The following is a 17,846-nucleotide window of genomic DNA, read 5'->3' on the forward strand; positions in this document are numbered from 1 at the left end:
GATATTATGAAGCAAAGTTTCAAAAATGTTCAGCAGATAAATTGAAGTATACTGCATGCCGACCCAGAAGTCAGTGCAGACAATTCCGAACTCTTTGCGTTTGAAACAAATATCGAATTTTCGTGCTTTGCTCTTACAAAACCCGATTCCAGAGCGTGATTCCATTTTAAAAGCGCACGATCACACAAGAGCACATGGCCAGTCATTTTACAACACCTGCTTGAAAACTAAAGACGAATCTGTTAAGCCCTGGCTGCAGAGCTCTCAACCTTTTAAGACTTATCCCGTCTTCTCATTTTCCAGCCACGCACGAATGAAGGCAATCAAACATCGTGTGCAGCGTCATGGATCGCCCTGTTCTCTAAATGTTTGGCAGCGCCTTCCATCTCATCCCCCTAATGGATAACTGGGGAGAGCAGCATCACTTAAAACAAAGCAACGCCCCGAAGCGTCGATTGATGTCTTCTGACGTGACTGTGACTCACTCTCGGTTAGATAATTAGTAAACGCTTAATGCGAACTTTCTTGAGCCACTGGCTGTGGTATCATTGCTGTAAGAAAGCTAAAAGCGGACTGTGACAGAAGATTGCCTCTTTTGCAGGGAATGTGAAGTGGTTGGGTCCCACAGTTAATTAGTTTCCGCCTAGCAGTATAAATCAATTGATATTAACACTTGCATTGGAAGTGTAAAACCACAGCGAAGTCGTCGATCGCGATGACTGTATTTTCTGTACAAGAGAGCCTTGAGCGCACTGCACAGCGAATATTAAACCGATACAGGTTTCTTCTCGTGATTAAAAACCAAGGATGTTAAAACTTATCCTTGTGATATTGTGGTCAATGTTTTACATTAGCATAATCAATATTGGAAAAATATTGAATTTTCAAGCTCCTAGATCCTGTGTATATAAAAATCCAACCAAAACAAAATCAACGGATTTTTTTTTTTGGTATTTTTTTTATTTACATGTACATTATGTAGCTGGCCCTAAACCGTCTTGACTTTTGTGTCCCTTTGCCCTTGCGTATATGCATTGTATCGTATCACGATCCAAGCTGGTCAAGTGGCTTATCTAACATTTTTAATTTGAGGTGTCGAAATTGTAATAAGAATTTGTCTAAAGCGCGCCTGTAGTTTTGATTCATGACAGTATCATTTTAATCAAAGTATGTTCCCAATAGGAATGTGATATCACAGGTAAGAGCTGATGCAACATGACGGCTAATAACGCGGTTGACCAACTTGCCAATCTAGCAATCATATCAGATTTGGATTATACCCTTAGGTCATCCATCGCCGATATGAACATTGGCCAGATATGGTAGAAACTTTGGGAATCACGCACGATGAAAGATCTTAACGGAGTGCATGTCAGCCACAACCAGATTCCCGTCGGTCGCGAACGCCATCGCAAACGGGTTAAAGAGTCCGCGAGCCACGCGTCCGATGTACATCCCTTCCGGGTCATAGTGGTGAATCTCGCAGCTCCCCGTCTGACCGTAGTGAGTCGAGACATAAATGTCCCCAGCCTCGTCGCAGCAAACACCGATCGGCTTGGCCGACTTCCTACCGACAGAGGTACCGACATCGAACACTTTGTTCCCCTTGAGATCCACGCACAGAAGCCGCCTCTCGTGGTAATTGGTGAAGACCAGACAGTCCTCTCGGCTGAATGATATGTAGCCGTGAATCATGTCATTGGGTACGGTGGTGATCAGGGACCCGTCCAAGTTGTGGACAGAGATGACCTTCCGGCCGCTGTCTGCCACGGCTACTCGGTTCTTCGTGTCCACGGAGATACCGCTGAGGTAACTCTTCAGACGACAATCGGGGTCCTCCTTGGATGGCACAAACTGATGCTGCAGCTGCAGCTCGCTGTCAAACACCTTCACTTTGTCGACGTCAGTAATCAACAGGAGGTCATCACAGGTCACGGCCACACTGTAGGGCGCTTTCAACTTGAACAAGCCTTCCTTTGCATGACTCAGTGTATGTTTACAAGCACCGGTTGAGGTCAGCATCGTCAGCCGTTGGTGTTTCGTATCCGTCACTGCGATTCCTCCGTCCTTCAGGCAACCCACCCCTGTCGCTCCCTTGAACTCTCCCTGCCCGTCTCCTTTCTTACCAAACTCTTCCTTCAGTTTCCATTTCTCTTCCTGTACTATTTGAGCAAGGTCGACGTCGCTTACAACGTCCTGGCATTTGACTCCGATGTATGACAGTTCATAAGGCACAGGTTCGAACTGTACCTCCCCTTGGGACTCCAGGTTGTGCATGATCTTGGGTTTGAGGTCCAAGAGCTCGTCTTTTTCGGCTTCTTGCATCAGTTCGGTCACCGTCTTGACGACTCGGTCGGCCCGCTCCATCTCCTCGCGGTTGCGAGCGAGTACTTCTTCGTACTTATCATCCCTCCCCCGACCGATCTCCGCGACCTTCTCTCTCAAACTGCGAGATTTCTCTCTAATCTTAGCAATCTCTTCTTCCTCTTTTGCAGAAATAGCTTGGCAAGCCCTTTCAACCATCATCTTTAACCTGTCCCTCGCATGCTCTGTAGACCTGTGGGCGACTTGAAATCTCTCTCTGCAATCTTCAAACATTAGCAAAGCCTCGTCGACGTCTTTCCTCAGCGATCCGACGACGTCGGCGATTTCACTGTACTTGTGTTCGTCCGTGCGGTGCTCGACTGCTGCACATCTGGCGCAGATGGACATCTCGCAGGTAGAGCAGTAAAAACAGACTCTGTAATCGGGATGGGTCCTACATTTTGGGGCCTGGCTGTCAGTTTTTCTAACCTCGATCAGCGGGCCACCGGTGTGGTTCATCAGGCTCTCCACCGTGACGACCTGGTGATTCTTGGTGCGTTTCCAGCGCCCGTGGGCTTCCTGGCACTTCCTGCAGATGTTCTCGTCGCAGTCCTGGCACCGGGCCACCGCCTCCAAGCCCTCGTCGCATTGCTGGCAAGTCGGTATCTGCACCGAGGTGTGTCCCAGCAGCAGCTCCTGCTTGCTGAACTCATCCACCAGGGACTTGAGGAAGAAGCAGTTTTGGAGACTCTGTAAACCCGCGTCCGGGATGTCCGTGAGTTGCCGGCACAGTGGGCAACTGATCTTGTTTTGCTGCTGCTGTTCACCGCTGACAAGCTTGTCAAGGCAGTTCAGACAGAAGGTGTGCAGGCAGTCCAGTATCTTCGGATCAGTGTAGCGACAGCGGCAGATTGGACATTCCAGGTGGCTTTGACTTATCCGTCCCAGTGCGATCTTTGTTGCAGCCTCTGCCATACTTCATCTAGGAATTACCAGGAATAAAAAAAACAAGATTGTTTGATAACCCCATTGATAACAAAGAAACTCTCGCGGCAAAAATAACCGTAGTTCAGAAATGTCGTCGCTTTTGCGAATTTGAACTCCGGAAATTCGCCTTGACGACAGAAAATTTGACTCGCTTTTTCCCCTTCGCGCAAAAGATAAAGCGACCTTCACCTAAAACAAAAATAACATCTGAAGCAAATATCAGGCGTCATACACAAGCACTATTAGTGGGACAGATAGGGGACATATATATTTGGGGGATTGTGCCTTTGATGATACAAGCATGGCATTTGGCGCACAGTCAGAAAGATATTTGGCTTAAGGGCCATCGCAGATTTGTCCTTTAAAAACTGAACATAGGTACAAAAAGCCATTTTCAACATTTTCAAAATGGCTGCCATTGCTTGTTATTCTACCTATATTTTTTTCAAAGGACAAATCTGCGATGACATTTTCTGTGAACCAAATCCACTGTGTGTGGCATTTAATTATCTGATATCTGTATCTTTTATACGAAAGTATAATGTCAAACTTACCTATATGCGTCAATTGACATTTGAAGTAGTATGGGAGTGACAGAATATTCTCGAAATAGAGACACTGAAGGATGTACATAACGTATGAAAAACTGCAGAATGTCTCGACATTTACACAGCATATAAGTTGTACTGTCTTCATCATCAAGGGTGACCTCATAGTACCACGCACAGGCGCACTTGCTTAGAATAATTCAACGGACGCTCCAATTTCCGACCGGGAAACTGTTTCTGTCACAGTTTATCCTTTTGAAGAGAGCACCGCCCATCCTTTAATACGCAAACCTGCACTTCAACTTTCTTTATCCATATTTTAACCGCTATGTTCCAACAATAATTTCTGCATGACGAATCGGACTTAGTGGTTTTCACTATGCTAAAACAGATGGATACTTTCTGTAAATGTCTTTGGGGGGGGGGGGGACAACAGCGCCGGGTTGCGTTTTATAATGTTTTATTATTACGCAAAAATAAACTCTCCTTCCACTGAATGTACAGGTTATTGAAAAGTCGTGCTCTTGATTCAAGGCACGCAATTTGCACCACAGCCTCACGGCAGTGGCCCACAATTACCTTGGTGATAATATATGTGGGCTTTTTTTCGAGTAGTATAATAGGGGTGTACGTGGCGCCACCAACGTCAAAATAGGTCTCTCCCCCTTCCCTCGTACCCCCCCCCCCCCCCCGCAAACAGGACGCTGGGATACTCTGATGAATTCACGCTCTGATTGGTTAGATTTTGCGTGGACAGTGACCTGCGCGTCATCAAGGTCATGACTCTGCAAGGTTTGAAACGGCCGTTAAGACTGATTCATTACTCTTTTATTCCAGTTTAGAGATGTTTTTTTTTCTCGTTGAAAAGCGAAATAATGTAGGAAGTTCTATCAAACTTATCTGTGTCGTAAATTTACAATTCCCGTCACTCGCTCAGGCTCCATTTCGAATCACGAACGGTCGGATTGCATTATGCGACGCTCAAAATTTTGTCCACATGGTCCGCAATGAAACAGAAATCTCATCCGGTATGCAATGTGTGCAATTCTATGGGAAGTTTTCGGATAGCATTTGCGCACATTGTCTTAACTGCGGTCTTGAACAGCTGCAGCCAGATGCTTTGTACGTAGGTCATAGGCCACTTCCTTCACAAGATTCTGTGAAGCACATCAGAGTATCCCAACGTCCTGTTTGCAGGGCGGGGGTACGAGCGAATCTCCCCTCCCCCCCAAAAAAAATATTGTGAGAGCCCCCCCCCCCCCCCCCCCCCCCCCCCCCCCCCCCCCCCCCCCCCAGCAAGATCCTGGGTGCGCCACTGCCTCACAGGGCTGGGGAGGAAGTTCACAAGAGAATTGAGTGGCTGTATCTGAAATACCACGCCCAAGGCTGGACCCGAACAGTAAACATTTCCTGTCCCCGGGACCCGGTCGATTTAAGCATGAGTCATAATTGGGACTTGACCCTAAGCTGAATGTGTCGAATGTTACGTCCGATTTGGATCGGTGGGCTAAAGTTAGAACTCCGTACGTGACTTGCCTACTCAGTAGTTCAAAAGGAAATATTCAGAGCGCTACTTCACCTTCATCTTACTTATCACAGATGCTCATTGAAGGCGTAGTTTGAGGGGGGGGGACGGGAAAAAGCTTTAAAAAGAACAAAAAAACAAAAACAAAAAACAGCTGTTACACGTGGGGGTGTGGTGGGTGGGGAAAACCGGAATAGTGTAAAGTCGGATTTTTTTCTTTAACAAATATTTAACAAAAAGCCTGATGCATCCTTTTTATTCAAGGTGGCCCTATGTTGCACGGCTTTTGTGTCCAGTGATAGATACACGTACAACATTTATTGCGACCCTCGCCTTAGTACTATTTTGTTTTTATTAGTTTTTAATACTTCTTTTCACGAGTAATTTTCTATCATCGGAAAATCTGATAGTCAAAAGTAAAAAAAAAAAGATTGTTGTTTTAATCAATTTAATGAGTCTCTAAAATATTTCCAACAAATTGCAAATTCTCCCATCCATACAAGGTAGTGCACATGGGCGTCGCGGGGGGGGGGGGGGGGCAAGGGGTGCTTGCCCCTCCCCTTGAAAAGAAAAAAAAAGAGCAAAAAAAAACAGAGGGGGAAAAAAGAGTTGTTAAGTCATAGGCTCTATTGCTATTAATTTAATACGCACTGAACAAAATGGAGGGATGTCAATGGGGGTAGGGTGGGCAAATGTCCCCCAGCCACCCTCGAAAACTGATAAATTGAGAATAAGCTAGAGAAAGTACAAGAATTTCTTTTTTGGGGGGGGTGTGCTTTTCCCCCCCTAGAAAAAAAATCCTGGCGACGCCCATGGTAGTGCAATGTAAAATTTGATAGTCACATTCAAATCATATTTAACAGATACAGATTTGAAATAATACAAACAAGTTTCAGCAATTTAATCACATAAAATCATTGTATTTGCCTTCATAAATCGAAAACAAAATAATAAAGCAATTCTGTCAGTTTGCCTTATGCAGCACAACACCAACAGAGGGCGTTATCATAGCACAATTCATTGCGAAAATGGAAGGACTGCAAACCAGTCTAATCGTAGCATGTGCAATTAGTGGAGAAGTGAAATAAACGGATAACGGTTAGCTGCCGCGCCTAATTCTCGAACTAACGAATTAATTCCTCGTCGCCATCTTGTACAAAATTTAGCGGCAGATTTGACTGCAGATTTCTCATTTTTTGTATCACACCAATGCCAAACTTTTCGATATAACCGCCATAAATGTGAGTATAGTGTGACATAGAATATTTTCATTTCTCTCATATCTGCAGTCGGTTTAATAATAGAGACGTATGGGTCTCCAACCGTGGCCCGTACCAATTTGTTAGCGGGAGTCGGTCACTTCGCCCCATTTCTATTTCGCCCCATTTCCAGTTTGCCCCATGTCATTTCACCCTGAACCACTTCGCCTAGCCCGACTGCGTCTGGCCGTACAGTACTATCGCAAGCTCTGTAGTACGGCCAGACGCTGAATGCTTCCAAAAAGACTGAATTTTTTGGGCCGCTGATGTAGCAATTTTGCTACATCTTTTGATCGAGATTATCTTTTCATCCAGGACAAAAATTTCCACAGTTAAGGTTAAATTTCCAACAGCCCAGTACGTGCATGCACACGTACGTCCGCACGGCGGTGTGCATGCACGTACTGGGCTGTTGTCTACAAGTAATGTACATGTACATAATGTACGTACGGCCCCACCGCACGCACGTCCAAAAACACGAGGTCATACGTCACAGACTGTTTATGCATATTCATGAGTTACAGCGCGGCCGTCATTTTGAAATCGCATGGGGGAGCATTTTCGGGACGATATTTGTGGAAGATGATGACTGAAAGTCGTCTTTTGGCCAGATGGATGAAAATATTGAGACCAAAGAACGTTTTTTCGAAAAGGTATGAGTTGCTCTACGACTAAGAACCTTAACTGTGGGAATTTTTGTCCTGGATGAAAAGATAATCTCGATCAAAAGATGTAGCAAAATCGCTACATCAGCGGCCCAAAAAATTCAGTCTTTTTGGAAGCATTCAGCGTCTGGCCGTACTACAGAGCTTGCTATAGTACTGTACGGCCAGACGCAGTCGGGCTACACTTCGCCTCATTACCACTTGCCATAGAGGCTGAAAGTTCACCCTGGCCCCCTGGTGACTAACTGTTGTGCGCTTTCTTGTGATTTGCGCAATCATAAGAATGCGCATGCGCATTCTTATGATTGCGCAATTGGAGGATCCTTCATTCGAATGTCGGACACTTCGCCCCATTTCCACGTCGCCCCATGTCACTTCGCCCCTAACCACTTCGCCCCATCCCCACTTCGCCCCATTCCCACTTCGCCCCATCCCCACTTCGCCCCATTCCCACATAGCCCCATCCCCACTTCGCCCCAGCCGTTACATGCAAAAAAAAAAATCTCATCTATTTTTTTTGGCTTAAAAAACAATTTCAACAGATTCACTAATTGCTAACCAACGGAAAGAATTAGCCCATCACCAAATGAACAATTCATAACCAACTTCTCAAGCTAGGCTCTCCCCTACCGAGAAAAAAGCTTTAAGCAAAAGATCCAACTTTGTTCCCAACCCGGCTATACCAACCCGTCTCCCACTTATCTGAGAACGACAATACCTTTGACATCCTAATTTCACTGTTGGAGGAACCAATCTCATCTAAATGAAGTTGGAAGTGACACATATCAGACAAATTTCGACGGAACATTTTCCTCAAGGCAGTGAGTTCCTTTTAACTCACTGACCCATAGGCCTACCTACGGATTCTTTTGAATCCAGCGGCTGATGATTTTATTCACAAGCCAATAGGAGAGGCGTCTCTGAATGGGATAGAGCCATCATTTCTCTCATCTGTGTCTCGAGCACCTCATCAAAGAGTTTGTTTTTTTCCTAAGTTTCTAGAATTGGGAGCATTTATTATCTGGGGTCTTTGGCAGTTTATCCGGCTCGTTAGTAAAAACGTCATACCCGCGCACGCACCACTGATTACTAGCACCCATTGGCTGCAAACGCTCGAACTGCGTTTACTTCCGGTTCCAATCGTGCAGAGAGTGCTGGAGGTGACGTCACACTAACGACCTGGATTTGGTCTGCACCCGTTTTTCATACGACATGGGGCGAAGTGGGGATGGGGCGAAGTGGGGATGGGGCGAAGCGGGGATGGGGCGAAGTGGGGATGGGGCGAAGCGGAGATGGGGCGATGTGGGGATGGGGTGAAGTGGGGATGGGGCGAAGTGGTTAGGGGCGAAGTGACATGGGGCGACGTGGAAATGGGGCGAAGTGTCCGACACCCCTTCATTCCTTGCTCAATCTTCCAAAAAAAAAATTTCCAGATTGAGCGCACATTCTTATTAGATTGCGCGACAAGATAACAGTCTTTTTGATGCTGCGCACCGGCTGCGTTTGGCAAGTCTAGCTGCATCCTCGTTCACTGATTCTTAATAATTATACTGTTGCGACGCTTTGCTCGTACCCCCCGCCCTGCAATCAGGGCGCTGGTAAGGGTGCTGATGAGCTTCGCAGAATCTCGTGAAGGAAGACCTAAACTTTGATGAGCATTCAAACATTATATTAACAAAAAAAATGAATAAATTACTCTGCATTGCAGAATCCTACAAAATCCAAAATTGTTTTGTTAGTTTCTTAAGACTTTTTCATGTAATTGTCTGATTTTGTGCAAATTAATTTATTGCCCAAATTAACATCAACAAGTCCTGTAAAAGTCTTCACTTTATAATTTATTCACTCTTTCGCCCATTTCTTTATTTGAACCCCTTGCAGGTCTATCAGACTTGTCAAGTTGTCATCCAGCCGCTTCAATGTGATGCAATACATGTAGCTTCACGTCAGCACAAAGCATGGCTTGCAGTGACAGTATGTACTTCTATAGGTATGTAACTACATCAATCACTTTATCTGCGGATCACGTCTAGAATAGATCTTGTTAGAAAATGATTTTAGTTTTTATTTTGCATCACTTTGGTAATATCTGCTCAAGGAATGGGCTGTTAGTGTTAATATCTGTTTTTGGTGCCTGTTTCTCAAACTTAAAATTCAGAGTTATTGGCCACACAAAAAACAAAACATACATTTTGGGGGTATGACTTTGTGTGGTACATGTACATGAAATGATTGATAAAAGTGTGACCCAAGCTCAATCATTCATGTATACCTCTAGCCTTGGTCAAGGCGTTCGATGATAGAGTCCAATGATCGATGGTCGGCTGCAAGCAAAACAGTAGCTGCATGCTATGCAATCACACATACTGTACGAAGTTGCGAAAAGCGGCCTCACGGGGCTAGGCTATGATATGCAAATCAGCCGGTGCTGAACTAACGCCTTGGAACATCCCTGAGCAGCTTGAGGCCTTTTCACACTATGTGCGTCCGATCCGTGTCGGAATCTTCACGGCTCCAACCCGTGTTGACTTCTTAAAATTTCAACATGTTTCAAATTTGCTACGTTTTCACACTACTCAACGCAACACCAGCATTTTTGCGAAACGTGTAATGTTTCGACCTGTGTATTGTGCAATCGTTTCACGCTACACACACGGCCCGTCACCCTACACGTGTCAGCCCAACCACGGACCCGTTTCACTTCCAACACACTAGCACTTCATGTCAGTCTTTTTTTCTGATTTCAGGCCCCTTTTCTCGGACGTGTTACATCGGAGCATAAAATATTTTGTGAACTTCTAGCACCATCGAAATTATACGAAGAACGCACGAAAAAACCAAGCGTGGTTGGCTGCTAAATGCAAGCGCGGTCGGCAGGTGTAGCGTGAACTTAGGTCTTATGAAATACGGACTCTTTGGTGGTATTGCGCATGCTCATGCATAGATAATTAGGAGAGGGACCAGTCACGTGAGAGGGTTTAACCAATAAAAAGGGAAAAGGAATCCGATTTTCTTTCGAGTCCGATTTTCACATCACACCGTTGGTGGCGTGGCAGGACAGCAGGTCAAAGGTTAGTTTATATGTTCGTTGTTAAAACGTAACAACTACAGTGCTGGATGCACGCAATCCGATCCGATGATCAAGTCGATACGCTGTTATACAGGGGTCGAACGTAACCCAGAAGTGTTCATACTACGGCTTTCAACACGTGTGGGACGTCTCTACACGGATCAAGAGTTCTCAACCCACCTCCCGAGCAGGGTTAGTTTCGACACGGGTCGAGTGCTCTACACGGGTCAGTGCCGTGTTCAAATGTTGTAGTGTGAAAATGTCAGTCTAGTTTACACGTGTCGAACCCGCGTACCTGTACAACACGGATATTTTTCATAGTGTGAAAAGGCCTACAGCATACAGCTACTGTTGTTCGCGGTAAACCATCGATCAGTGGACTCTATCGTCATACACCTTGACCAAGGCTACATGTAGTGTAGCTCAGATTAATTTCCTAAAGCTGCTTGGCAAAATGGCTAAAAATGTATATCTCTTGTATTTTATGTTATTTTGTAGGCGTGCCATGCATTCATTTAAGGATTCTGCAGACCGCATAACAAGAAGACAAGAAAAACTGTTGTTTAAATTGTGATTTCCAAAATTGATTGATACATGTGAATAAAATGTTGTTTTGTAATTTCTTTGTTGGATAACAGATGACAATGAAGACCATCTTGAACCCACACACGGATGGTAGACGTATCCAGCCTGGCCTAACCAGCTAACCTTCCTCAACTGTCATTGATTATCACAGGAACAGGAACTACACAGGCATGGTAAGTGCTTGCAATTCTCACTTTATTAGTACCGGTACTTGAAGTCTGTTTACTCCTGTTAAAACCCTAACCCTGCTGACTCCAACAGGATCCAACTATGTCACATGCCCGATGGCAGTCAGTGGCCGTATCAGGCACACAGCCCTGTTTGACCTCAGTTTCTCGTCCCGAGGTCAAGCACGCATGGCCCAAAAGCGTACGCGAGATTTTACAAGATTTATTCGAGACTACAGAAAAACACAAAATGTGCCTTAATACATGCACTGTTAAGCCAAGATGGCTAAATAAGTGAAAAGTTGAAATCGTGTGCTTTATTTTGATAACAAAAATAACTGCTTTTGACAAATATAAAGTGTTGTTATGGCCTGTCAAACAAAATCATATTTTTAATCAACAAAATCGAGGGCCGATAGGTTTTAGGTGTTCATTCGATTCTTAAAAAAGGCCGAAACAAATGGCAAGGCTCAGTAGATAGAGGAAAGTAAACGCTTCATTTTCATGTGAAACACGTGCAGAAGACTTCTAATGTTTGGTCCAAATCGCCAGTTGAAAAATGAAGACTTTTGTGAGATTTCATGATTTGCAATCACAATGTACTCGTGTAAACGTACGTTTGCCTGAAAACATTGTGAATAGCACGCGCTATTCGCGCAATGAATGACTTATGAATATTAAGCAGGCCATACTCGAGCGCGAGTTCGACCAATCAGTGGGCGTATGGGTCACAAGGTCACACCGTGTTTGGGTTCCTCGCTCTATGCTTTACAATGGCGACGATCTATTCGCGTTGTGAAAAATGGAAGTTGTTGGAAACATTAGGTGTATATCGAATTCTTAAAATATTAATGACAGCACGTTCAGGAGATTTTTTGTAGATTCACTCTTTCGTTTGATTACCTCAACATTTGGGAGACTTTTGTCGTTCTCGAAAAAAACTGGAAATTTCATGACCTAATTTTTAGTCGATTTATCCGTGAAATAATATCGTCAAAATGCAGCGAAATCCTTTTTTTGAGAAAAAAATACCTTGATAGATGTATGAAGACAGTCTGTAACTACCTAAAACAACTTTGTTTGTTTGGATCGGTTGTGGTTTGCTATGAAAATTGCGAATTTTCTGAAGCCCTTTTATGGCCATCGTTCACTGGCCTCGCGTTGCTATCAGTTGTGTGGACGAGAAAATAGAGCAGCTACGCGTGACACGGCAACTGACTAATGGAGCCTGTTGGATTGAGCAGTAAGCCCTTGTGTACATTCCTGATGTAAAATATTGGATTCAGCAGGCAACTGAACCGCATTATAACGCATTGTTGGACTCCATTGGATTCAGCAGACAACTGAAAATAAGGCACAGTGGATTGAACAGGAAAGTCTGGTTGGACTCTGTTGGATTTAGCAGGGTAGTCCTGAGGAAGTTTAAGGGGTTAGGTTTAACTTTACTGTGAATACTGTATAAAACAACAGTCTTTCTGATTTGAGGCGTGTGATAGTTCCCACACGCCATAAAGCCCGGTTCATACTCGGCGCGAAAGCGAACGCGAATTTGTGACGACATGGCAAGTATTCGCCCTGCGAATTTGCAAAAGTTGAACACATTTCAACACGGACGTATTTCGCAGCGAATGTTTCATGACGTCAACTTCGCTTCGCATTCGCTTTAGCATTCGCTTTCGCTTTCGCATGAAGTATGAACCGGGCTTTACACACCTAAAAACTTCCGGAGAATTGAGAATTACATGTATCTCATGACTGAATCCCTCTGTACTGCACACTGCAGTTGCTCCTGAAATGGCATTACTGTAAACCAAGAATGAAGATGAATATTATAACAAAATGATTGTTCAGTCTCAGTTTGGTCCATGGAACCACACGCCTAGAAAAATCACACCCCTAGAAAAATCACACACCTGAAAAAATCACACGCCTAGAAAAATCCAGGTGTGCCTTTTTTCACACGCCTGTGATTTTCAAACCAAAAGGACTGAAACCAGTTCAAAGAACAGGTCACTGAAGCAGAAACTTACTGTCTACCGGCCACTGATGGGCCACAAAGCCCCCTCAATTGTTAACGAACACTAGACGAAACGTGAAAAACGGGCTTTTAAGATTTGGTCTTTCAAAACGGACTTATCTTCGGACTCCATCGATTGTTATTTATTTAACAACCAATGACTTTCTGTTTGAATCCTTAGAGGTGTGTTTTTCCTACCAAACGTAAAGCCACGTTTTTAAATGCTTTTCCTTTGATGTCTCCAGAAGTCAGTTTTGTTGTGCCTTTGTTTATGATCATAGCAGTTGAAACTGTTTGCAGATGTTGTAGTCTCCTGGCAAATTTGTAAACCTCCTGTTTCGTTTCCTTTTTTTAACACAGATTCTTCGACCCAGCACCACCCTGGCAGCTCAGACTGGAGTGATTTCTAAACCAGCACGGTTGATTGCCCACAATGCCTACAAGTTGATATCACAAACTTCAGTCAGCAGAAGTTCATTGTTCTCAAGCTGCTATAAACAAACACTGGATCTGATTAGCTGCCCAGTTTCAGTCGCAGGAAATCTGACTGTCGATCACAACCACTGATTCCTGAAAGCCAACATGAAACAGTCTGAGATGATCTGGAGATCTCTCTTGCCTGGATGTTGTAAGATGCCATTCAGCAACACCAATATCACTTCAAAGATACTTCCCTGTACATCTCCATGGTATCTGCATATGGACTACATGGACTTCACGAACTACAACACGACCAGCAGGATTTGCACAACAAAAAAACCTACAAGTTGACATCAAGAAACACCTCCAGTAGGCAGAAGTTTATCTTTCTCAAACTGCTGGATGTCACTACAGCAAGCTGCCCCTTGACTTGCAAGCAATCAGCATTGGATCGGATGAGCTGCCCAGTTTCAGTCGCAGGAAATCTGACTACCGATCACAACCACTGATTCCTGAAAGCCAACATGAAACAGTCTGAGATGATCTGGAGATCTCTCTTGCTTGGCTGTTTTGAGATGCCATTCAGCAACACTGATATCTCTTCAAAGATACTCCCCTGTACATGTACATCTCCATTGGATCTGCATATTGACTACATGGACTTCACGAGCTACAACACGACCAGCAGGACTTGTACAAGAACAATTTTGTCTCCCTCCATAATAATCACCTGGAACCTTTCTACTCTCAATCTCAGTGTGTCGTGAGATGTGAAATTTTTGTTTTGCTGGACGCATGGATGTCCTCAGAAGCGTCTTGAGAAAGCTGTGTTTTTCCCTGATTTGAGAAAGTGTGACTTTCGACACTCCACTCCCGAACCTGTGTATCTACAACGGTTGGCCCAAATGTTTAGAGAACTGCTGAGATATGAGAGCAATAATACATGGACTAGTCACACGCCAGAGATCATGAGATCACCATCGGACCCATCATGAGATTATACCTTAGCTCTGAACTGACTTGTGGAATACACCCTTATGAAATGGAACTCTCTTGAACTTGAACTATATGGAAATGGAACTCTTTTGAAACGGATCTCTTTTGAATTGAAACAGAACTCATTTGAAACGAGCTGATTTGAAACAGAACTCATTTGAAACGGAACTCTTTTGAAACAGAACTGATTTGAAACAGAACTCTTTTGACACGGAACTCTTATGAAACGGAACTCTTTTGACACGGAACTCTTTTGAAACGGAACTCTTTTGAAACTGAACTCTTTTGAAACGGAGCTGATTTGAAACAACTCTTTTGAAACGGAACTCTTTTGAAACGGAACTCTTTTGAAATGGAACTCTTGAAACGGAACTCTTATGAATTGACTCTTTTGAAAAGGACCTCTTTTGAAACGGAACCCTTTTGAAACGGAACTCTCTTGAAATGGAACTCTTTCGAAACGGAACTCTTTTGAAACGGAACTCTTTTGAAACGGAACTCTTTTGAAACAGAACTCTTTCGAAACGGAACTCGTTTGAAATGGAACTCTTTCGAAAAGACATCTTATATTTAAAAAGTAGAGGTCTCTTTCTCCTCAACGTCACTAGAGGACTTCAGAAATCCCCTCTGTGGCCTTTATGCAAAATGGGTTGCCTCGGGTAACCACAGCTTGAAAGATGTCAAAAATATTGAAAAGCTGATGCAAAATTTGTAGTTCACAACATTTGATGATGAATTAGCACAAAAGTCATCATGTAAAAAAAAATTGGACGTGATCCTCTAAAATTTTGTCTGCAAAGAAAAGTGTTGCAGAAAAGCCTTCAAAATGTGCTTTTCTTTTTTGGTGGATATACAATTGATGACACTCATAGCTGAGATCAAATCAAACCACAGTTCATGAACATGGAGGAGAGGCCTCTACAAATGCCACGTAACCAGCCTCTCACAGCAGTCAGTTGTTCAAGCGCAGTTCATAAAAGTGATAACGCAATGGTTTCATGGACCAAATTCAGTTCTATTCATTAGCTTGAAATAGTCACTTATTGCAAAAAGAGGACAGTTTAAGCGCTGCATTTCAATTTCCTAAAGTTGCATTCTTGTTTCATGCATTTTTGAAAGAATCAAACTATTTCTTAGACAATGTTTGCTAAAACAAAAGACTGCTCAAAATGCAGAAAATCCTCGTAGAGAAATGTTTATGATACAATGTTTATAACAGAGAGAGCTGGTTACGTTGAATTGATATTTTAATCTGAAATATTTCTTAATGGCATTGCCTGATTGGTAATAGCTGGGTGCAAGATTGGTTTCTCTCCAACAAAATTCTTTAAAAACAAACTATGTTTGCGCGCAATTTGAACCCACTTCTTTGGACCAAACTTTTGATAATTGTTGTATTGAATCTCTCATTTAGACTAAAATTTGGTTCAAATTTAAATCAAAAACATTTTTAGATTCCCCAAAATCCAAATTTCCTTGCGTTAAAACTATGAGCTGGAAATACTCTGTCAAAAAATCCAATGTTGCCAACAAATATACAAAATTAAGGTTTTGTTTCTATATCTCCAAATTTGTCTTCAGAAATGAGTTTTGCAAAATCCTTGATCCATTTTCCAGTACATCATAACTTAGCGACTACTATCAGCAGCCGTGCCAATCTTGTACCCAGCTTTTGTTTATCAAGTATAGCCAGCACTGGTCCAATGAATTAAGACAAAGTTTGGCTGTGAATGAAAAATATTGGCGTTACTCACACATTTCCAAAAAGTTGCAAATTGCGTATTTTCCATTTCAAAGCGAAAACACTCACAACTAGCAAAAATAACTGTTATTTGACAGTTTCCTTTACACGAAGCTGTTTTTGCATAAGCGCGCATGTTGACAACCTAAAGAAAGCAGTTTTTACTTGTTCATTTGTCAAGCAATACAAAAACAAATGCTAACCACTGTTCATTACTTACTGAGTGCTAATGATCAAAAGTTTATCCTCGCACTAAAAAATGAACAGAAAAAAAAATGATGCTTCCAGTGCTGGCTGTACATACATGTACATTACATAATCTTTTATGATAATTTGTTGAGTAACCAACCAATATACTTGACGTTTAACCAACAGGCAATGTAATGATATGCTCGAGCCCAACGCATGCAAGTCCCCCCGGGGCGTGCACGTGTGGTGTTCCCCGCCCGCAGATGCCGGCTTGTCTGGTGGGTCGTCCCTATCTGCATTGGCGAGTGGTCAGTTGTTCAAGGTGTGTGCTAACTTCCTGAGCTTGTGGTCTGGATAATCGTGGATGACTTGGTTGACTTCAACATGGTAAGGATCCTTTTGAACTTTGACAATCAGTTTGCCTTTCTGCAAAGGAGATGTCTTTTTGGCTGTTTCTTTACCGAGTGTTGCTGTGGAAATTATGTACCATCTATCAATCTGGAGATTGCAAATCTAGAGATCAATCGAGCATCTACTCTTGATGTCCTGCTTGCATTTCAATAGTTCCATGGCATCATGTTGATCCAAATGATCTGCTAACAAATGGGTACTGTTGCTGGTATATCTGATGTTCTTCAATGCGGTTTGATTTTCGGACAGGTGTTTCAGCCGCTATTTATGTGAATAACTTCCATGGTATAACTCTGAAATCTCATTGCCTTTTATTGTGTCATCATGTACAATCGGTTCTCTCATAGAGTGTGTTCAAATCTTAGACATGCACGGATGAAAATTGTAAGGAAATAATAGCAAATAGAAATCCATTAAAATTAACTGTATCAATAGTTAAATCTTCTCTAAATTCAGCATCTGATGTATCACTTAAATTAATCTTTGCAAACTTAAAATAATGTTTGAGTTTTTGGCAGCACATGAGTTGATAAACCTACAAAAAAAAACTAATAATATTCAAAACTCCTAAATTTCAGCTTCCCTGCCTCAAATATTATCTTTCCGTATTGTGTCATTCAAAATACTCGATTTTGGTTAAATAGAAAAAAAGAGAAAAAAAGTGAAAAAAAGAAAAACATCCCTTATTTCAAAGCAACTTAAATGTGACTTTTAAAAATTAAAAAAAGCTCTTATGAAAACACAACGGAAACGAAGTCTATCTAATAAATCAAAGAATGGGCCAGTGCCATCATATTTATCATCAGAACAGCAGTAAAAAAAAATCAGAAATTGAGAGAAAAATTCAGAAATTCTGAGAAAAAGGAGAGAAGGCCAAACTCTTCAAATTGTAGGGGAGAAGTCCTGGTGTGCAGAGGGGGAGAACCATGCTGCTTCCTGGCCAGATGGAAGATGTGGTGGAC

The 17,846-nt window shown here is 42.9% G+C and overlaps 1 protein-coding gene and 1 long non-coding RNA gene across 2 annotated transcripts; one reads left to right on the forward strand and one right to left on the reverse strand.

Annotated features, from left to right (window-relative positions):
• Positions 1-669: 669 nt before the first annotated feature.
• On the reverse strand, positions 670-3,321 carry LOC119727348 (E3 ubiquitin-protein ligase TRIM56-like). The gene has a single exon (XM_038199201.1). It carries the CDS (start codon positions 3,277-3,279, stop codon positions 1,339-1,341), a length of 1,941 nt encoding a protein of 646 aa, XP_038055129.1. The 5' UTR covers positions 3,280-3,321; the 3' UTR covers positions 670-1,338.
• Positions 3,322-6,443: 3,122 nt separating this feature from the next.
• Positions 6,444-17,846, forward strand: LOC119727440. The gene is made up of 4 exons (XR_005270950.1): positions 6,444-6,605; positions 9,170-9,278; positions 10,997-11,116; positions 13,488-17,846. It is a non-coding gene; the product is annotated as an uncharacterized LOC119727440 (long non-coding RNA).

The sequence above is a fragment of the Patiria miniata genome, unplaced genomic scaffold (genome assembly GCF_015706575.1).
Source record: "Patiria miniata isolate m_02_andy unplaced genomic scaffold, ASM1570657v1 HiC_scaffold_20, whole genome shotgun sequence".
In the NCBI taxonomy this organism is placed as follows: domain Eukaryota; kingdom Metazoa; phylum Echinodermata; class Asteroidea; order Valvatida; family Asterinidae; genus Patiria; species Patiria miniata.

Coding starts and splice junctions, on each gene's coding strand:
- LOC119727348 (XM_038199201.1), bottom strand. CDS start 3,279: ATGGCAGAGGCTGCAACAAAGATCGCACTGGGACGGATAAGTCAAAGC.